The 22,001-nt window shown below is 52.6% G+C and overlaps 1 protein-coding gene across 1 annotated transcript; it reads right to left on the bottom strand.

The window, feature by feature from the left end:
* Positions 1-44: 44 nt before the first annotated feature.
* On the bottom strand, positions 45-21,108 carry OXTR (oxytocin receptor). The gene is made up of 3 exons (XM_007192495.2): positions 20,809-21,108; positions 18,936-20,010; positions 45-4,546 (listed from the first exon to the last, which is right to left on the bottom strand). Exons 2-3 carry the CDS (start codon positions 19,861-19,863, stop codon positions 4,299-4,301), a joined length of 1,176 nt encoding a protein of 391 aa, XP_007192557.2. The 5' UTR covers positions 19,864-20,010; positions 20,809-21,108; the 3' UTR covers positions 45-4,298.
* Between the last annotated feature and the right edge of the window lie 893 nt (positions 21,109-22,001).

Here is a 22,001-nt window from a genome sequence, read left to right as displayed (position 1 = left end):
GGCAAAGCAATCTATGGGAAAAAATATGTTTATTAAGCGCACCTTTTATAAAGCAGCTAATGAAGCAGGCATCTCGTTATCGGGTACATCATTCACCAATGCGCACAGACAGCAGGTGCCACAGAAAGTCACCAAGTAGAACAAAATCGAGGAATTCACATTTTGCATTTAGGGGCGTTTCATCGCAATTAAACACAAAAGGTCGAGCACTTTGAAACCAGGATCTTCTTAAAAGGCAGCTTCCTGCAGTCATAACCCGTAGACCCATTCCCCAGGGGAGACCAAATGTTGTGACAGACTTTTTTTCAGGGCCTAAAGAGATAAGGCTCAGAGTCCTCAAGTGTTCGCATTTCACTTTTCAATATCAGAACGATGAAACATTCCGGAAGAAAATCTGCACGCTCCAATTTATCGGCACCTCCAGGCATGCGTTTGGTTTGTAAACAGGCCTGAAACTGTGGGCAAAGGTGGTTGGAGGACCTTAGGAGTGGGGTCCAGAGGAGGACAGAAACGACCGAGCCCGAGTCAGCGTCCTGGACCCCTACTCTCCTTCTTCCAGGCTTGGGTTGGGGAAAGAGCAAGCGATTGTGAAAATACTCTCCAGGACGAGACTGGGAGTGGAGGGGCGTGTAGCCAGCGGCGCTGCTGGAATCAAATGTCACTGACTGGCTACAAGACTCCTGCGCCATAATGAGAGCCAAGGTCCCAACCAGAGCTTTCACAGGAGAAGAATGATGAAAGTGTCCCGGCTGGTTCTGATGCCCAAGAACCCTGCAACTCCTGGGTTCTCAGCAAGGTTGTGCCCGTGGTCAGAAACATCTACTGAGTGGCTGTCTCCTTGATCCCCAGTGGCCTCTGGCGGCTGCTAGGATGGCAACTTCCTTGGGAACAGCAGAGAATGGGGCGTCTCTGGCTGGTGAGCAGAGAGGCTCAAATGCCAAAAGACCCCACCACTGCTGCACTTGCACCCAGGGTGCCCAGTGTCCTGGATGTGGGCACGGAACCCCAAACCAGCATCCTGTTAGCTTCCCAAAGAGCCAGGACTGGCTGGTGTTGACACTAAGCGCCCGTCACAGCAACACTGCACTGCCTCTGGGTCCAAAGATGACATCGTTCTCAGTCTCCAGGTATACTGAAGATCTTGTCCTAAATGCTGGGGTTTCGAACACTGGCATTTCAGTGCATGCCTCTCTTCTCCCTGAACATCCAGACCCTGCTAGCTCATTCTACTGTGTGCGTGTGTATGTGCACGTGTGTGTACAATGCAGTGTGGAGGGAGAAGAGGAAAGTGTGTGTGGAGACCTGGGGCTTTGGGAAGTGCTCTTGTTGTGTCACAGTGAGTCCAAAAATATATGTGCAAATAAAAAAAGTGCCCCAGAGTGCCACTGAGCTGGCCAGTCCCAGTCGGAAAACCTCTCATCTATAACATCCTGCATTTAACGACTAAAGGTGCTTCTTGGACATGGTCATGTTGTATCTCAAGGCTGAGAGGACATCTGACGACATGTTTACCAGGTATTATCACTGCTGGTACTTTTGCTGAAACCGGAAACACCATCTCTCGCAGGAAAACTGAGTAAGAAAACCATGGATTCTTCTGAAATGGTGAGTCAGTGAGAAACAAAAGTTCTGGGAGGTAAGATATTCCAAGAAATGCATCCTTCAAGCTGGTTGCCTCTGAATTCAGCTGGTAAACATTTTTTTAAGTATTTAATTCAGTGGCTTTTAGCATATTCTCAAAATCGTGCACGTCACTAACTCCAGAAAATTTTCATCATCACAAAAAAAGCCCCATATGGGGCTTAGCAGTCACTCCCCATCCACCCCAGCCTCCAGCCCCTGGCAACCACTATTGTATAATATGTCTTGGTAATTTTGCCTATTCTGGGCATGTCATATAAATGGAATCATGTAGTATGTGGCTTTTCGCAAGGCTTCTTTCACTTAGCATGATGTTTTCAAAGTTCATCCATGTTGGAGCATGTGTCAGTACTTCCTTGCTTTCCATAGTTCAATAATGTGCTGTTGTATAGATATACTACATTTGTTTATCCATTCATCAGTTGATAGGTATTTGGGTTATTTCCATTTTTGGCTATTATGAATTATACTGCTATAAACATTTGTGGACAAGTTTTTGTGTGTATATATGCTTCCGTTTCTCTTGAGTAAATACCTAGGAGTAGCATTTCTGGCTCATATGGTAATTCTATGTTTAACTTTTTCAGGAACTGCCAAACTATTTTCCAAATTGGCTGCACCATTTTACCTTCCCACAAGCGATGGAGGAGAGTTCCAATTTCTCTCCATCCTCGCCAGCACCTATCGTTGCCCATATCTTTGATTAGAGCCATCTTAGTGGGTGTGCAGTGCTATTTCACTGTGGTTTTGATTTGCATTTCCCTCGTGAGTAATAATATTGAGCATCTTCTCATGTGCTTATGGGCCACTTATATCTCTTCTTTGGAGAAGATACGAAAATATGTCTATTCACTTGTTTATTCAAATATGTTGCCCATTTTTTAAACTGGGTTATTTGGCTTTTCATTCTTAAATCGTAAGAGTTCTTGATGTATTCTAGATACAAGTATACGGCTTCCAAATATTTTCTTCCGTTCTATGAGCTGTCTTATCACTTTCTTGATAGTGACCTATGAAACACAAAAGTTTTGTGCCCCATTTTGATGAGGTCCAATTTATCTATTCTTCCTTTGACTTCTGTTTTGGGTGTCATTATCTAAGAAACCATGGCCTAACCCAAGGTCACAAATATTTATCCCTATGTTGTCTTCTAAGGCTTTTATAGTTTTAGCTCTTACATTTAGTTTGATGCATTTTGAGTTAATTTTTGTATATAGTATGAGGTAGAGATCCAACCGCATTCTTTTGCATGTGGATATCCACCTGTCCAGGTGCCATTTATCGAAAAGACAATCTCCCCAATTGAATTCTCGTCACACTTGTCAAAATCTACTGGCCATAAACGTAAGGTTTTATACCTGAATTCTCTATTCCATTACATTGGTCTATATATGTCTTTTTGTCTATACCACATTCTTTTGATTACTGTAGCTTTGTAATAAGTTTTGAACCAGGAAGGGTGAATCCATCAACTCTGTCCCTGTTTTTCAAGGTTTATTTGGCTATTCTATTACTTGTGCAATTTCCATGTGAATTTTAGGATCAGCTTAGCAATTTGTGCAAAGAAGCCAGCTAGGATTTTGATAGGGATTACACTGAATCTATACATCAACTTGGAGAGTATTGTTATCTTAACGATATTTAAGTCTCTGAGCCATGAACACAGGATGTCTTTCCATTTATTTAAGTCTTCTGTTTCTTTCAACAATATTTTGTAGTTTGCAGGATTTAATTCCTGCACTTCTTTCATTAAATTTATTCCTGTTCTTTCTGATACTATTATAAATGAAATTATTTCTTAATTTCATGTTCATACTGTTCATTGCCAGTGTAAAGAAATATACTTGATTTTTGTATTGACCTTGTATTCCACAACCTTGAATTCATGTATTAGTTCCAATGGGTTTGTGTGTGCATGAATTCCTTAGAATTTTCTATATACAAAATCACGTCATCTGTGAGGAGTTTTACTTCTTTTCCAATCTGGATGTCTTTTATTTCCTTTTCTTTCCCAGCTGCTTCTCAAGTATTAGCTTCTTAAACATTTTTTTCCTCTTAAAAATTTTTAACCCAAGTTTTAAGTGGCTGCCTGTGCCAGACAGTCTCCGAAGAGAATCTCCTGCTCTGGGGCCACCGCCCGACAAGCTGGTGCTCAAGGATGCTGGCGCCAGTCCACTCGAAGGCAGAAGCACTCTGAGGCCAGGAGGATACCAGCACCACCACCATCGAGGTCCCACTTTGCATCCCAAGCTCAGAACACTAGGCTTCCGCACCCATCTGGTCACCAATCCTATACTTACCACCTTTCACAAGATCCCAGGATAAAGGAGTAAAAAGATACTGGAGTGAAATGACAGGTCCAGGGGAAAACAAAACAAAACAAAACCACAACCCATCCAGCAGCCAGATGCAACAGTGGGGTCAGGGCAGCAGGAGTACCCGTGGGAGCCCAGGGTAGATCCGGGGCTTGGCTGATGGCTGAGTCACCCTGTCACCTTCCCCCATGGAGACCACTTCCCCACCCCGCTCGAGCCCCCACAAGGTGAGGAGGGGCACAAACTGAAAGGTACCTTATACACACACGTACACGACCACCAATGGCCAGACTGCCCCTGTCGTACAATCCAAGCCAAGAGGGGTGGTCCTGGCCCCGCCGGTCACACCGCGGATGGCTGCAAGCAGCCCCTCTGGCTGGAGCTGTCCGGGCTCAGGACGAAGGTGGATGAGTTGCTCTTTTTGCTGACGCTCGTCTCTCTGGGCCGGCGGCCCTTCTGGCAGCTGGACGAGCAGCAGAGGAAGCGCTGCACGAGGTCGTGGAAGAGGCGGCCTGTGAAGAGCAGGTAGATCCAGGGGTTGCAGCAGCTGTTGAGGCTGGCCAGCAGCATGGCAATGATGAAAGCCGAGGCTGCAAGGTGGGGAGGGTGGGGAGAAATGAGAACAGGGCATCACTACTGGGGCACGAAGCATCACCTCCTGAGAACAGAGGCCAGGTGCCAGTCACAAGACGGAGGACTAAAGAGACCAAGCCTGCCTGCCTTCCGTATCCGTGCTCTGGGCATGCACTCAGCCTACCCCCCACGCCTTCGCCAGCTTAGCCCAGCCCTGGAACATTCCCTGTCCTTTCTCCCAAGCAAAGCTTACTCACCACGGGCTTCCACCGGCACGGCCACCTGTCCGTCCATTCATCACTCACCCCGCAAGTATCGACTGTCTCCCGCTCAGAGTACCCAAGAGCGCAGAGGCAGAAGCTGCCAGACCTGGTTTGTATTCTAGCCCCGCCAGCAACAAATACTTTCACTCCCCAAGAAACTGCTGTTGCCTAACCTTTAAATGGGGATAACAAGAGTCCCCAGATCTCCCTGGAACACTGCGAGGGTGAAAGAGCACCTGGTACCTGAAGGGTGCTTAGGAGGTTCCCAGGCAGAGAAGGGAGGACGGGCGCTTCGGGCAGAAAGGACGGCACAGGCAAAGGCACAGAGACAAGAAGGTGTGTGCTGCCTTCACAGCTGAGAACACTGGAAGTGTTTCTGTGAAGATACGCCTAAGAGCACTGCTTCAGCCGACAAATAAGACTTGTGCAGGAAAAGGGGACACTAAAAGTATACGAGGCACTGTGCAGAAGCTATTACACTGAGATTTACTGAATTTCAGGTAAAATTAATGATCAGAAATCAACTTCAAGACATTGCTTGTCACAAAGTTAAGCTTCAAGGGGGAAGAACAATTCCTAATCCTAAGTACTTCCAAATAGGGGGTGGGGTGGGGAGCCTGGGTTTCCGTCAATGGCCTTAATCTGACAAATGTACACACTCCCAGCAGCAGAGGAGGACACAGGCACCCCCCCAGAAACCCACACGGAAAACGGTGTTCCCAAGAATGCTGTTCACGGCCACACCCTTACGAAGAACGGTAACCGCAAGAAGGCGTGGAAAATCCACTAGCCCGATATTTTCTGCAACACGTTTTCAAGGAAGAACTCCAGAATTCAAGAGCTCAATCCAGGAAAGAATTTCTCACAGGCCGACTGGAGTTGCAAGATCTAGACACCACTGTGGACGCAGACAGAGCACAGAGACGTCTGTCAGCCACATCTCCAAGCACCAAAGGGGGAGGGTGATTGTTTAAGAGGAATTCAGTGGTTCTCAAAGAGGGGTCCCCAGCTCATCTGGGAACCTGACAGAAGTGTAAATTCTCAGGCCCCACCCTAGATCTAGTGGATCAGACTCCTGGGGGTGAGGCTCAACGATCTGCTGTAAACAGTCCTCCAGGGGATTCTGACGCACACCCAAGTTTGAGAACCACCGCTCTAATTACCTGGCGCCCCTGCTGGAACAAAAGCAAGCTACAACACGCAAAGCCCACAAGTCCTGCAAACAAAAATGTTTAGAAAGCAAAGGATTAGAGAGCAAATCTAATCCTTAGATTAAAATAGTAAAGAAAAGAAAAGTGGAAAAGTGAAGGGTCGGGTGGGGGGAAGCCAGTACTGTTGAATTCTATGAAAGAGAATGGAAAAAAATATTTGATTTCGACGTGTAAAAAAGGATGAATTTAAGTTTAGAAACCTGGTGAAATATCACAAAGTCTAAAAATATCTCAAAATCATAATTAAACATATAAAATGAAAGAGGCAAAATAAACACATAAAAGTCAAAATTTGAAAAGGCATCGAGGGACTTCCCTTGTGGTCCAGCGGTTAAGACTCCGTGCTTCCAGCGCAGGGGGCGCGGGTTCAATCCCGGGTCGGGGGATAAGATCCCACATGCTGCATGGCGTGGCAAAAAGAGTTAAAAAAAAATTTTTTTTAAGGCATGGAGAAGTAAACTGCCAGACACAAGGGAAGAACAAAGGTGTACAGAGCTATGAAATGGGTAGAAGGACGTGTTCTCACTTGAACAGAAAGGCAGCACGTTTTACCTCGCTGAACAGTTACAAGGCATTATCTTAGCTATTCATATAAGTTACTCGCCTCACTCTTGACATTTGGATCTTCTAACTTATTTATCCTATTTTTTATAAACAACCTACAGAAACAGTAACCACAAAAAAGTAAACAGTTAATGAATTCCTGAGTAGCCCCACCCGAGTTTTTCCACCTCCAAGTGGCCAGCCTGGTTGGGAAGAGTTGGGACCACGGCCAGCACCTCTATCCCCACCTGGTGGCCACAGACACGAATGACCAGCCTAGCCTGGCTCTCGGGGAAGGATGACCCTCTAAGCTGAACCTGCTCGTGTCAAGTTGCCAAATGCTAAGGGCACATTTGGACTTTTTAAAAATTTGGCAATATCCTAACCAACCAAAGACATGGGTTCCCAGCAGTGGAATTTCAAGCTATTTGGGAATAAAACACAGGCTATGGAGGACATTTCAAAGGAAGGATGCTACAGAAATAAAGGTACAAAGGTGAGACTGTCCAACAGCATTCAGGGGCTGCCAGAGTTGGAGGGTGGTGGGTTCACAGGAGAGGAAACTGGAAAGAGCCAGGCTGAGGAGGAGGATCTGGAATCCAGGCTGAGCATGAACTTGAATCTACAGGCGCTGGGGAGCCATGGACGGTTTCTGAGCATAAGGACTAACTGCACCTCATCTACTTTCTGCACTTACTGTATCTCGTTTAGGCTGTAACATCGCCCTTTCCAGCGGCTGGACAGGCTTCCTAGAACTGAAGAAGGAGAGGAACAGAAGCATGGAAAGCGTTGTCCCTGGCATTTTACGATGCTGCTTCCAAGGGGGCATATGACAATGCAGCAACGTCAACCATGGGAACCACAGCTCAAGCTTGCACAGAACAGAACAGCTTTCAAAGCAGTCTCATCTCCATTTTATACATGAGGAAAGTGAAGCTCGGAGAGGGGAAGTGCCTTCACCAGGGACACACAAGTCACCCTGTGTTCCCACCTGAAAGTAATGAAGTTTGATGTCTTTTAAAGCTAGGTCAGCATTCACACTAGTCAGGTTGGTTCCAGGGAGCAAATCCCCTCAGTTCCAAAGCAGAGACATGGGCTGACTGGGCAATTGCCCTCATCATATGATTTGAAGGATAGAGTCAGAGAGCAACTTTCCTTTCCTAAAACAGATGTAGGCCCCCTAAGAGGCTAAGCACTGCCCACTCCCCAGTAATGGCCTTTTATTTTATTATTATAATTTTTTAAATAAATTTATTTATTTTATTTATTTATTTTTGGCTGCGTTGGGTCTTTGTTGGTGCGCGCGGGCTTTCTCTAGTTGTGGCAAGCGGGGGCTACTCTTTGTTGCAGTGCGTGGGGCTTCTCATTGCGGTGGCTTCCCTTGCTGCGGAGCATGGGCTCTAGGCGCGCGGGCTTCAGTAGTTGTGGGTCGCGGGCTCTAGAGTGCAGGCTCAGTAGTTGTGGTGCGCGGGCTTAGTTGCTCCGCGGCATGTGGGATCTTCCCAGACCAGGGATCGAGCCTGTGTCCCCTGCATTGGCAAGTGGATTCTTAACCACTGTGCCACCAGGGAAGTCCCGTAATGGTCTTTTAAAATCCAAGCGTACCGGGAGGGGAAACCCATTGCCTATCAGATCACCATCCTTCCTGGCAGAAATGTCTCCTGGTCTGGACGAGGGGCCAGCAAACAGCCCACGGGCCAAACCCCACCTGCTGCTTGTTTTTGTAAATGAAGTTTTACTGGAACACAGCCATATCCATTCATTCATATATTGTCAATGGCAGCTTTCGCACTACAAGGGCAAAGCTGAGTAGTTGTTACAGAGACCTTACATCCTGTGAGCCTCAAATATTTACTGTTTGGCCTTTTACAGAAAAAGTTAGCCAATCCTTGATCTAAATGCCTGTAGGAGAAGATGTTAAAAAGCAGAACGAAAGGGCTCAAAAAGGGGAGGGGCAGACCCACAGGGTAAGCTGAGCCCACTTCTCCCCACACCACCAGAAGCAGAACTGGGTGATGCCTTTACTTTTAAGTACCCAGACCTCCCACAAACCCTGGCTCGGCCATCTTGCACCTGGGGCCAGAGGGTAACACCCTGTCCCGGGCAGCCCACGTCCAGTGCCTGCTCCACACCAGGGCACCAAGGTCCGCCCCGTGCCTGCATGCCCGCTGCTCTGAAGCGCCAGCTCAGCTACCAAGCTCCTGGCGACAATGGCCCCAGCCACACTTTCCATAAAGCAGAGCGACGGTGAAGTCAGTGTGGATAAAAGAAGGCCCTGGAAACCAGAATCAACAGACTCATCCAAGAGAGGTGCGGTCAGCAGCCAGCACCTCCTGGGGGGCTCGGGCCATCGGGGAGCCCCTCACAGAGGATCCAGACGCAAACCCGTGGGGTGTGAACCCCCCTCCCACCTACTCATTTCTCTGAGCCACATCTACTGTCTGAGCCTTAACATCCTCATCTGTGAAATGGAGGTGACACCCTCAAGGACTTGGGAGAAAATTGGAAAAAAAAAAAAAGTGTGAAAGGGCTTTGTAAATGGCAAAGTGTTTGTTCATGTTATCGTATTATTACTTACAGATATGAAATATGATCAACTGTGTATAACTTTTTATCGCCCAAGGTTGGGGACTCCTCATCTAAGGTTGATTCAGGAAACTGTCCTTTGCCCTTTTCTCCCCAACTTCAAAATTAAAAAAACGAAACAAAACAAAATGAAAACCCGGAGCCCTGGGATTGGATTACATGACCCCAAGGGAACTCGAGATAGTCCGTTTTGGAAAAACTTACTCTGCCGGTGACACAAGATACCCAAAAGGGAAGGGGGCTGCAACCATGGGCAAGAGCGGGATTTCAGGGTCTCCACCCGGAGAGCTGGTTCTCATCTGTCTCTCCCACTCCACTCCGTAAAATGAACACTTGTCCCCCATGACTGAGCCCTGAGGGCTGCAAAAAGCTCTCTCTGGTCCTGGCAGAGAAGGAAGGCCGAGTTGGAGGCGCTGGGCCAGGGATCGGCCGTCACACCTGCCTGGCCTGAGCTTAGGGCATGGGGCAGGGGGTGGGGGGGTGGAAATGAGGAGATCGATGTTCCACTTCCTTCCATGCCATCTCTGCTCTGTGCCAGCCACCGAGTTAGCCCTGGGGACGTGCCCTCAAGGGATTTACAAACTCAGGCGGGAAAGAGAGATGCACAGACAGGCCCTCCAGTCAACAGGGAGCTGCAGCACCGGGGGAGGGGCGGTGGGCCCAGGGCTGGGGACTAGGGGTGATCTTCAAGCGGGGGCTCCTACGTGCCAAGCAGAAGACTGAGCGGGAAAGGCCACGCGCCAATGGCAAACGTCCCCTGCTGGGCATTTTACCCCCGGGACACAGAGACCATGCTGAACTTCCACCTGGCGCCCTCACTCACGGAGGAGGTGGACAGCCGAGGGCCATGCGAGGACAGGGTGCCCCCAGCAGTCACCCACCCACCAGCCCGGCTTTACTCAAGTCCCAAGAAGTCCCCTGTTCGGATTTCCCGGCACTGCCCCCGCCCGTCACCATCGCGTCACCCTGGGCCCAAATTAGCCCAGAACAGCTGACGGGGCAGCTGGCCATGGCCTCTCTGGCTGCGCTGTTCCTGAGGCAACGAACACGTGTCACAGACAATTCAAAGACCTGTGGCTCAGCTGACACCTCTCATCTGAATCCGGTCAAGCTCAGCCACTTTCCCAAGAGGCTCTCACTCCAGAAACCAATCACTTGGTTCAAGGTCTCCTCCCTGCCGCCCAGATCCTGAATCAGGTCTCCCTCACAAGAAATCTAAATCCCTTATTCCTTTAGGAGCTACAAGAGAATTTGGGAGTTGTGATGTACAGAAGGCTTTTTTAAAAATGTTTTTTGAATGTGCACTTACATAAGGATTGAATACTAACACGTATTCCAGGGCACCTTCTTTGAAAAGATCACCATTTTACCACACTGGAATTGTAAAAGTCACAGATGTGTGATCTCACCATGTGTAAGGTCAGGAAGAAGAGCTAAATCTGTGGGCTACAGAGCTTTAAATGGTCTTCTGTGATGTCACTGCTCAAATCTGGGGACATGTGGGGTCCACTGGGCAGGACCTGAGGAATAACCACGTCCTAGAAGCAGAAGAGCTGGGGCTTCCTGTTAACAACCAGGCCTTCTCTACCCTTCAGAGAATGACAGGGCCCTGCCGCCAATTTGGGCCACACGTGTAAAGGCAAGCCACATGTTTTGGTCACAGAGATGATACAGTAAAGCCTCATTACTCACTGTGCAGTCAACAGGCCAGCTGCAGGGGCCCTGCACAGGCATCACCTGGGAAAGTGTTAAAAATACAGACTCATGGGCCCCACCCAGACCTACTGAATCAGAATCTGCGCTTTAACAAGTTCCCCCACGTGATCTGTGTGCACACTGAAGCATGACAAGTATTCCTCCAATACAGGGAAAGAAAATAAAGTAACTGTTCAATGACCTCATCAGGGAATGTGCATCTGCTTCTTTGCATAGCCAGCTCCTACTCATCCTTCAAAACCTTTTTCAAATGTTGCTTCCTCTCTGAAATCCTCCTGATTTTTTCCCAGGGAGACTGAATCAATAAATGCCTCCTGGGGGCACTCACAGTACTTGATAAACGAATACCTCTCTCACAGCATCATCCCTTCATACTGTCATTATTCTTGTTTATAATCTGTGGTTGGGGACTGTGTCTCATCTGTGGCTCTGTCCTTGGCTGCGAGCAGAAACTGGAAAATGGGAAATGTTCAATAAGGGACTAAGTTGAAGTGAGCATGAAATTAGCAGACAGGAAGTCCTGATAAATCAGCCACCGACACTAGCATGTTGGAAAAGCAAAAAGACAATTTCCCTGCCTGACAATGGGAGATGGGCCCCGAACAAGATGACTGGACTCAAATGCAATTCCCTCTGGGAAATTAAGTTCACAGTCAGATATCAAGGTCAGGCAGAGAGAAAGAGAAAGAAACAGAAATGAGTAGGAGTGACCATTAGAGTGTGAGGCATGGGCCGTGGAGGGCAGAGGCCCGTGGTACTGAAGCATCTGGCAAAGGCTGGGAGGTGCCAGCTCCCAGTAGAGTAAGGAGGAAGGTGCTGGCAGAGGGTGACCCTCAGTGGCCAGGAATCAGGATCACTGGAACCAGGAATCAGGGGCTGGGACACCAAAGACCGCCTGGTTACACCTCCTTCCCGCCTGTCCCTCATGCAAGGGTCCCCTTGGGTTTCCAAACCCAGAGCTAGAGCCTCCCCACCTTGCCTCCTACTGTCTCCTCCAGGCAAGGCCTTAACTTCTCTTGACCTCTTAACAATGCCCTTGTTCCCAGCATCGCCGGGCTTGCCATCACTCAACAAAAACTGCAGCCCCTCAGTGAAAATGTGCTCCTGAGCTCACGACAACCTGCATTCCCTCAGCTGCACGGACTGACTCCAGGACGCTGACACATGGTGAAATTTCTCTATTTTTAAAGCGTTGATTGAGCACTTACTACATGCCAGGCCCTGTGCCACCAGCACCCTCCACCCGGCCCACAACCTAAACCCTATTCTTAACCCCAGCAACGAGCCCCAGACAGTTCTCATCAGCCACCCAGGGTGACGGCTGCTGCCCCACCTGGCCACACCCGGGGACAGAACCATCCCGGCAGAAACTGGGGGCGTCCCTCCCAGAGACCAACCTTGGCCTGACTGTCCCGCATCTATGCATGTGCCAGCTGCTGGCCACAGGAGGGCAGGTGAGGGACTGGGGAGGGGTCCTTGCCAACTCTCCTCATAGGAGGACTGACAGATCGAGGCAGAGGTTGTGTGGACAGGACCCTTGGGAGGCGCTGAATCACTGCATGTAGAATGAACGCACTGGAGGAGGAAGGAGACCCTCAGGTGGGGGCAACGGGGAAAGCTTCACGAGAGTCAGAACTGGATGAAGCTGCCGTGTCCAGTTGTTCAGGTTGTGTACTGCACAGCTCCTAGGAATACCATTCTCACAGACCATTCTCATTCTCAGGTTCCTTAAATGGAACCCCCTGGAGTTGTGCACAAAGCAGCCCACACAGTGGACTTGGGCTCTGAAGGATGGGTCTCTGCAGAAGAGACTCGGGTAGGCGTTCCTGGGATGGAAACAGAATTAGCATGGGTGCAAAGCAAAAGGCCCTGTGGGAAGTGGCAAGTCAGCAGGCCTGGCTGCAGGTGCACTAGGAAGATCAGCCAGAGCCCAGGGCAGAGGGGATGAGGGTACTCTTTTGTTAGATATTAGGTCAGGACAGGCCAACACAGTGCGTCCAAACCAGTGGTTCTCAACCAGGGCGATTTTGCCCCTTAAGGGACATTCGGCAATCTCTGGGGACATGTTTTGGTGGCCACAACTGTGGGGAGGTGCTAGTGGCGGGAGCAAGGGATGCTGCTAAACATCCTCCGTCACACAGGACAGCCGCCCGCCCCACACCACACTCACAACGAAGGCTGTCTGCCCCCTAGTGTCAGTAATGCCAAAGTTGAGAAACCGTGCTCTAAACCAAGAAGGTGGTGATGGAAAAGGGAAGGAAAGTCCAGACACGAGAGGTACTAAGCGAAGACGTGGCTACGACAGCGGGATCAGCGGATGGCTGATGGACATCAGGGTGGAGGAGTCGAGGGACATGGGCTTTGAAGCCACAGTGCTGAGAGGGCCGGCCATTAGTGCCCCTGTAGCTGGGTGGGTGCATGCTGGGTGTGGCAGGGAAGAGATTCCAGGAGAGGGTGCAGGGCTCTGCTTTGGCAGGCCTGGGGCGGGGCCAGAAATCAACTTTTTAACAAGCACCCAGGAGACCCAATGCCGAGGATGGTGGGGAGGGAAGCAGTCTGGCGTGAGATGATCTGGGTTCAAATCCCAACCCCATTACTTACTCAGCAGTGCTGTTGAGCAGGCTGTGCCACTCTGAGCCTCAGTTTCCTCATCTGTAAAACGGGGATAACGCCCCCCCTTACCTTGCTGTGTCTGGATGAGGACAAGAGATGGGGTCGGGCACAGGGTCCGGCACTCCATAGGGGGCGACTACTGATTTTAACGAATGCAACTCCTCACTTTACTGAAACCAATGCCAAGAGAGGGTGTTGTGTTCTATCATAGGTATTATCCCCACTGCTCAGGTGGGAATGACAGAGGCCCAGAGACATGCCCCAAATCACACAGGTGCCCTGAGACCAGGCCTCTGAAGGGGACTCTCACCACTTCCCAGGGGCCAGGGGCTCTGATAGGCAGGGGTGGGCCCTTCCACCCCCCTCCCACCCCCCTCCCCCCTCCCCCCTGCTCCACCTCCCACCCCCTCCCCAAACCACTCAGCCATCCATCAAATGGGAAAAAATATATAGCAAAGCTTCACCCAACAGACTTTTTTGTTGTTGTTGTTATTCATCAAACCTTTGGGGGAAAACAAGTGAAGTCACCTTGGGGCATAAACCCAAGAGAAAACATTAGCATTAGTTGAGAACATAAAAGAACCCATAATTACTTAATCAGACCAGAGTGTGGTCATTAATTGCCCATCTAATGGCAATTTATGCCCAAGAGGGCCAAGCTTAAGACAAGGAAAGCTGCGTCCTATCTCCTCCTGCCGCCGCCCAACCCCCCAGCCACTGCTCTCCGCCCTAGGTCACCTGACGAGCAGGCCCCTCCGAGGTACGTGGTCCACCCACACCTCGGGCACAGTGTCCTTGGAAAGGCAGGGTGGGCCGGCAGCCACACTGGAGGGGCCACAGTTCCACAAAAACCGGGAGGTGCTGGCAAGCTCCTTTCACAGACGGGGGAAACACTTAAAACTAGGCCTCCTGTGCATTCTTCCTCCTGGTACCCACCGTGGCAGAAGCTTGATTGCTCCCAGTGCTGGGGCGCTCACTTCTTCACCAAATAGCCAACCCTACGGCCAGAGCGCTGCCTAGAGAGCCCTCATTTCTCTTGAGTCCAGCTCTGTACACCCATCCCAGCCCCGTCACGTGCACCTTCCTCTTCCCATACCCTACGTATTTGTTCAACAAGCATCGGCTGAGCTCGGACGGGTGGCCCGCCTTGTGCTAGGCACTGGGCCCACACCAGTGAACAGGACAGGTGGGGCCCCCGCTGTGACAAGGCTCACAATCCACCTCTCCGGCTTTAACGAGCTTCTCCACATACCAAGCCTCCCCGGACACACCGTCGACCGTCCAGCAGACTCTGCTGCCACCCCAGGCCCCTCCACCCAGGCTCTCAAGAGAAAAATGTCTAGCTCCTCCAGCTCAAATCCCTGCCGAGATTCTCAAAGTCAATCCCACGAAGACAAACAAAACATTTAACAACTAGAATGGGGGGAGGAGAGAAGAGTGACATTGATCACGTGGCCCCCCAGGTGCCACGGGTCACACCATGTCATCCTCGTAACAGCCCCGTGAATAGACTTGCTATCCTCATTATGACAGAGGAGGAAGAAGCTGAAGCTCAGAGAAGGGAGACCACCTGCTCGAGGACACGCAGGAGAAAGTGGGAGGGCGGGCTCCAAACACAGGCCAGTCACGTGGCTCCCACACCTGCTCTTTCCCTGCACGGGGACCTGGGGTCCTACGGCGCCCACCCGCAGTCTCCACCAAGTGGATCCATCCATCCGTCTTCATCTCCTCCCTGAGAACCACTCCGGGGTCAGACTCCTTGGGACCAGCAGCAAAGCAAGTTCCACGGAGTTCAAGGGAAAAGGTTGGTGCCAAATCTTTGGCTGTGCAATTTGATCCTGAAAGTTCCATCCGGGGCTTGTCCAAACCTGCCAGGGGTGTCTGGTCCCAGCCCTCCTTCTGCAGCGTCACCAGTCTCACCAAAGCAGGGCCCCACCAGCACGTGGCTGCTCTGAAACGGGGGGGAGGGGGGCTCATTACATTACCACAACCCTCCCCTTGCTTTATTCTCCTCTCACTGCTTTTCTCTCTGAACAATGGAAGTACTGAAATTGAGAGTTCTCCTCTTTGCTTTGGCTCTTATGAAAGGAAGTCCCATGTGCAGCTCACCCCCTGCCCCGGACAGAGACTTCATAATTGCTATTATTGTATTACCATATCTCTAACCTTTTCCCCCTTTCTTCCCAGTTTCCTCATGTCCATTTTATCTTGCTGTGGCACCCGAATCTTTGGGCCCCCCCTCAAATTATTTTTGGAACAAGGTGAGCTCTAAACCCACAAAGGCAGCGCTCGGTGTGACTGAAGGTGTACAAGGGGAGAGATGGGAAAGGCGCGCTGGATTTCGAGGGAATTGCGGGGGAGGGAACCCTAAGGAAGGAGGGACTTGGAGTCCTGTGGTGGCCCCGAGGCCAGCTGCCAAGGCACGTGTGACTTCTCCAGCCGCCCCGTTAGCCCCGACCCGTGGTCAGCGGTTAAGGAGCTGCTTGCTGACCCAGAGGCTTTCATGATGAAGCTGCCGGCAGGAAGGAGGCCCCCCTCCTGCGTCCCTGAGGCTGCCTGCCCCCGGGCTGCTGGGAAGAATGTCTCGCTGTTCACAAGGGCTCCCTGGATTTCCAGGCCCCCCTTGCCAGGAGATAAGCAGAGCCAGGGGCCCTGAGCTAGAGAGTCTGCGTTCTGGTAAATTCCTTCCTCCTGGACAGGAAGGTGAGGGCTGTGCATCCATTCCACTTCGCTGATCAAAAGCTCAAGTAGCTCGAACGTCCCTGTCCTGTTCCTTCCTTACTACTTGCCCAGAGCCTCGAGATTGAGTCACGTCTCCAAAGTGACTGTAAACGCAATTGTTTCTCATCCCAGCCTGCTACTCGTAATTATCCAAGTTAATGCCAAGTGGGCACAAGGCGTGCTTCTAGCTCAGCCCACATCCCCGGACCCTGCAGCCCTGAGGCCAAGGCACGACTGGACCAGGCCAGTGGCAGGTGCCCAAGCCCTCTGAGGTTGGTGAGCCGGGAGCCCGCTCCTGACCACACTCTGCGGGAGGGAGTGCTGGCGGCAGCGGCATCAGGACCCTCCTGTCGTCTGCGTTTGTGCTCTTCTCAGAGCATCCAGGGCAGAACTCCAAGGAGGACCCAGAAGACCTGCATGTTTCACGTGCCACCACCCTCTGCCCTGAACCAGGAAAGGAGCAAAGAGAAACAGGACCTGAGGCCCCTGGAGCCCGTCTCTTCCTCTGCTCCTGGAGCCTGAGTAGAAGCCCATCTCCGCTGCACGTCTCCCCTCCCACCCCCCGCCACCCGGAAATCCTCAGGTGGCCACATGTACCCAAAATGCCTCTGACCCCACTTTAGTGAGAGGGGACTCCCTCTCGCTCTCTCTTCCTGTATCTTGTTTTTAAGACAGAAAAATGAATTGTTCAATAAGCTTTTCAAGTGTAGAAAAGATCTAAACTTTACTGAGTGACCATGATCTGCGTTGGCCACATACTCATTCTCTAGGGAGGAAAGTGAGGAGGGGGAGCGCAGGTGCGGTCATGGAAGTCACGGGGGGAAGGGAAGGGGAGAAGGAAGGAGAAAAGTCACCAGGGAGAAAATGAGCAGGAGAGGCGAGGGGACGGCAAAGAGAGAGGAGCAGACCATCTGCAGAATGAACGAACGCAAGGAGGGAGAAGAAGACCCTTCAGTGAGTAAAGGCTGGAGGGAGGCCTAGATGCCAAGTCTCCCCAGTAGCTGCTCTAAGGGAGTGTCGGTCTCACTTCCTTAAGGGCTGGTGTCTGAGCTCCTCAAGACCTGTATCAAGTATCTCTTCAGATCCCACCCAGGAAACAGGTATGGCCTGATGCCTTGTCTAGAAACACCCACTACTGGCTTTTGCCCAACCCAACTCCCTAGTCGTGTGCCCTTTAAAAGAAGCCTGGTGCTGGGGGGATGAGGTGGGGGCAGGAAGCCCCAGTTCTAGTCTGCCTCCCATTTGCTGTGTGATCTGGAGCCAGTGCCTTCCCCTCTTTGGACCCCTGAACCCCTTCTGCAAGGTGTTCCCAGGGGCTGCACCATGAGGCCAGGCTGGCTTTGCTAAGTCTTCACAGAAACCCTCACCTGCAAACCACCCAGCCGGGCATACCCCAAGTGCTCAATAAATGCTGAATGATAACTGCTCTGGCCACTAAGGCAAACGCTGGGCTAACTGGGACGGCTGGGGCAAGCAAGGAGCCTGTGGTTTGGGGAAGAGAGCAAAGCAAATTTATCCAGCTGCATGAAGGAAGATTTCAGCTTCCACGCGATGGCTGTGTTGGAGACTACTGTTAGCAGTAGTGATTCTATCCAGAAACGGGACATTGGCGCTATCTCAAGGGCAGAAGGGGTGAAAGCAAACCCCTCGGGTCTTTCCTTACAAGCATTTGAGCCGCGGGCATCCCAGCGCAGTGTTACGTGCTTACCCTCAAACCAAAAGGTGTAAGTCATTCACCACCATTGATCATCCCTCCTGCTTTTCGCTAATGAGCTACCTGAATTGTCCGTGGTGAAGGCTGAAGGCGGGAGCTGCCTCGGGGTCCCAGCCGCAAAGTGACGGCTACAAGTCGGACCCGAGGCGCTCTGCTCCCCCAATATCCCTCCCCACAGAGCCTTCCATTCTACCGTCTCCTCCCGGTCTCCTGGCCACCCGGCCACCCTCAGCCCTGACCTCCCAGTCCTTCAATCTGGAGAGGGCGTTCACCGCCTCCCGAAATCCCCCAGCCTCCCCGGTCAAATGGGAAAGTCTGCATCCCCTTTCCCTTCCCTGCCCGTCCCCGACCCCCGTTCCCCCCCAGCAGAAGCGCCATCTCGGTTCCTGAGCACCGCCAACCCCGCGCCTGCCCGCCGTGCCCGCGTTACTCACCTCCGCGCGGCACAGCTCGCCGTCCCCACTGGGAGACGGGTTCAGGACTCGTCTCCGCACCCTGATGGCGCCCCGCCCCGCAGCTTCTCAGTACTTGCTAGGGAGGAATCCAATCGCCCACCTCCCGCTGCTCTGATCCAAACCAGACCTCGGGCTGGGGCTGACTTGAACTTAAAGTGGAAGTTCAACGTAAAGTGAACTTTACGTGGCAGGAGCTTGAGCTTGGGCCTGGGTTGGAAACTCAGCTCCTCCGCTTCGCTAAGCAACTGGAAAAGGCCAGTCACTGGAACCTCAGTTTCCTGATCCATAATAGTGAACCAGATATGTAGCCCAAAGACTGTGCTACGGATTTTACGTGCATTTCCTCATTTCATTCCCCTGCTGCTGGGGAGAGCTGGTACTTTTATCATTTTTGCTATTTTACAGAAAGGGAAGTCAAGGCTCAGGGAAGTTACGCCCCAAATCACTTGGCCAGAGGATGACGGGGCCATGAATCAAATCCCCCATGAGGCCCCCAAAACAGAACGGCCCCTGGACGTTCAGAGGCAGCAGGACCACGGCCCCGCCCCGCCGCGCTCCCTCCTCCCACTTCCCGTCAGCGCTACCTTCCTTGGGCGCCTCGGCGTCCCAGACGCTCCACATCTGCACGAAAAAGAATGGCGTCCAGCACACGATGAAGGCCAGCACGATGATGAAGGTCATCTTGACCGTGCGGATCTTGGCCTTGGAGATGAGCTTGACGCTGCTGACACGGGCCAAAGCCCCGTGCCCCGCGCTGTCCACCGCCGCGCCCTCGGGCCCCGCGGCCGCCTCGGCCGCCGCCGCCGCCGTCTTGAGCCGCAAGTTCTGCCAGATCTTGAAGCTGATGAGGCCGTAGCAGGCGGCAAGCACGATGACGGGCACGATGTAGACGGCGAGCGTGATCCACGTGATGTAGGCCTTGGGCCCCCAGGGCTGGATGAAGACGGCCCAGCAGTCGAAGACGCCGTCGGCCACCTCGCGCAGCGAGAAGATGTGCACCTGCGGCGCGCTGGCCACCAGGCAGCCCAGCCATGTGGCGAGCACGGCCAGACGGTCGGCGCGGCGGCGCAGCACGCGCAGCGGCTGGCAGATGGCCAGGCAGCGGTCGAGCGACATGAGCAGCAGAAGGTAGGTGGAGGCGAACATGCCCACCACCTGCAGGTACTTGACGAGGCGGCACAGCAGGTCGGGTCCGTAGAAGCGGAAGGTGATGTCCCACAGCAGCTGCGGCAGCACCTGGAACACCGCCACCACCAGGTCGGCTATGCTCAGGTGCTTCATGAAGAAGAAGAGGCGCGAGTGCTTCTGGCGCGTGGTGCGCAGCGCCAGCAGCACGCACGCGTTGCCGCTCAGCGCCAGGAAGAGGATGAGGCACAGCACGGCCACCTCCACCCGCGCCAGGGCCTCGTTGCGCTGTGGCGGCCCAGCGGTGCGGTTGCCCTCGGCCCCCGGGGGCGCCGCGCTCCCGTTGACCGCCTCGGCGCTCCAGTTGGCGGCAAGCGCACCTTCCATGGCCGTGGCCGCCGCCGTGCGCCCCAGGCCTACGAGCCCTTTAAGGCGTGGCGCGCGGGGCGGGGCCCGACGCGCAGCCCGGGCGTGCCTGGGGGCTCCTGGGCTCCACTCCCTGAGACTCCGCGGAGCGATCTGATGGATCGGCCTCTGAAACAAACCCCGAGGGCCGTGAGAAAACGCACGCTTCTCTGCCGACGCCTGTGCGGCTCAGCTGTCCCCTTCCCAGGAACCCCAAATCATCTAGGACTAGGGTCACAACCGCCAGCCCTGGGGGTGCTCAGCCACCACCCTAGAAATCCCCGTTTCAGGTACCTCCCTCTGAGACACGAAGTGAGCGGGAATAGCGGACCTGCAGTTCCTTGAGAAAGTCGCTTCCAATGAAGGAGAGGGAGGGTTACTATCAGTGTCCTCCGGGACTGGGACTTCTAAGCCAGCCACCTCCCCTAGGGATCCCCCTACTAGCTACCCACACCCCAGAACCCATAGCACAGCCACCTCTCCTAGTCAACCCTACTCCAGTGGCTCCCTCCGGAGACCCCCCCCCCCACAAACAGCCACTTGCCCGGGAAACCCAGCTCAGGACCAGCCCCCTCCAAACCCCCGTTTCTAAAATGCTTAGCCATCTGCCCCTGAACTTCCACAACAGCTGCTTCTTTGGAACCCAGTCCAGGGGTCCATCCTGGAGGCACTCCTGGCTCAATACTACCCAGGACGCCCAAACGCTGTTCCCAGTACCCCTCTGGCCTAGACACCTCTCGCGGCTTTCCTCCCCAGCCCAGCATCCTGGAAAGTTCGGGAACTCGACACGTGTCTTGGCCCCCGACAGCCAAGGGAGGCGGCGCCTCCAGGAACCAGAATCGCAAAGCACCCCACCACCTCCACCCGGGTCCCAGTGGTCCCACCAGCCCCAGCCATCCCGTCCACCCGTGCGCAGGACCCAGCTACCTGCACCGAGTCGTTAGGACCTAAAGTTGGCTCCCTGGGGAAGCTGCACCGCCGCCGCCAACTCCAAAGCCGCTTGCGTTCCCAGCCCAGGTTGAGATGGCTGCTGCCGGTACCCAGTCTGATAGGATGCTGAGGGCTCGGACTCTGGAGCCTGGGCTGGAATCCCCTCGCCCGCAGCCTGACTGGTCGCTGGATAGGGACTGGAGGCGAGCGAAGAGCGCTGCCGAGGCTGTGCGCGCAGACGGCGTCAGGGTGCGGCGCTGCCGGCCGGTGGCCCGCTTTTCTGCAGCGGGTGGCAGGGGCTGCACCACCCTACTGGTCCGCTAGGAGGCGCGGGAGGCAGGCCTTGCCGACCCCCGCCGAGCGGTGTAAACTCGCCCAGCCTTGCCCGGCGCGGTAACAGGCTAATTGCACAGTGGCTTCAAGCAGCAAGAGGGAAGGAGCTCGTAAATAATCCGCTTGGTTTCTTCCTTTCTTGGTTTAGAAGCTCCTGACTCTCAGGCAAATGGGAGGCTTGGATAGCAGTGTTTTCTCGTTGACAGTGATGAAGTTACAAAAGCATTTAACTGGTATTTCCCAATCATCAGGCCAACTTCAGGGCTTCCCCACTGCCCCCTTCCCCGGAGCTTGATGTAGTAGATTCAGCACTGAATTCAAGTTATGTCCTTGCTTTGGAATACTTTTGTTCCTATTTTCATTCATAAGGAATTAGAAATACTTTCTGTTCCAATCAGCATTGGGAGAGGTCTTCATTCTTTAGCTAGTTTTAGGGGAAGATCTCAAGCCAAAAAAAGACTATCTTCATTTTAAAGTGATTCTGCTCGTCTATGGCCCAAAGCCATTTCTGCCTCTTTGCCATGCTTCAAAATTAAAATCCTAAAAAATGTCAAAGGAATATGAAAGGTTAAAGACATCTTCTCTCCTAGCTCTTTTCCTATTCTAAAATCATTTTTTGAAGTAATTTACAGTGACCAAGAATTAAGGCAGGGAAAAAAAAAAAGTGAGGATTCAAAAGTGCACAAGCCTCGGGCTTCCCTGGTGGCGCAGTGGTTGAGAGTCTGCCTGCTAATGCAGGGGACACGGGTTCGAGCCCTGGTCTGGGAAGATCCCACATGCCGCGGAGCAGCTGGGCCCGTGAGCCACAACTACTGAGCCTGCGCGTCTGGAGCCTGTGCCCCGCAACGGGAGGGGCC

This window comes from Balaenoptera acutorostrata, chromosome 10 (genome assembly GCF_949987535.1).
Source record: "Balaenoptera acutorostrata chromosome 10, mBalAcu1.1, whole genome shotgun sequence".
NCBI classification, from domain to species: Eukaryota; Metazoa; Chordata; class Mammalia; order Artiodactyla; family Balaenopteridae; genus Balaenoptera; species Balaenoptera acutorostrata.
Note: the sequence above shows the minus strand (reverse complement) of the source record. Positions and strands in the feature narration are given on the sequence as shown.

Excerpts from the sequence above, each read along its gene's own strand:
- OXTR (XM_007192495.2), bottom strand. The coding sequence starts at position 19,863 with ATGGAAGGTGCGCTTGCCGCCAACTGGAGCGCCGAGGCGGTCAACGGG. Across the intron at positions 4,547-18,935 it reads CGCCGAGGCGCCCAAGGAAG|CCTCGGCTTTCATCATTGCC; the intron begins GTAGCGCTGACG and ends CCCACCTTGCAG.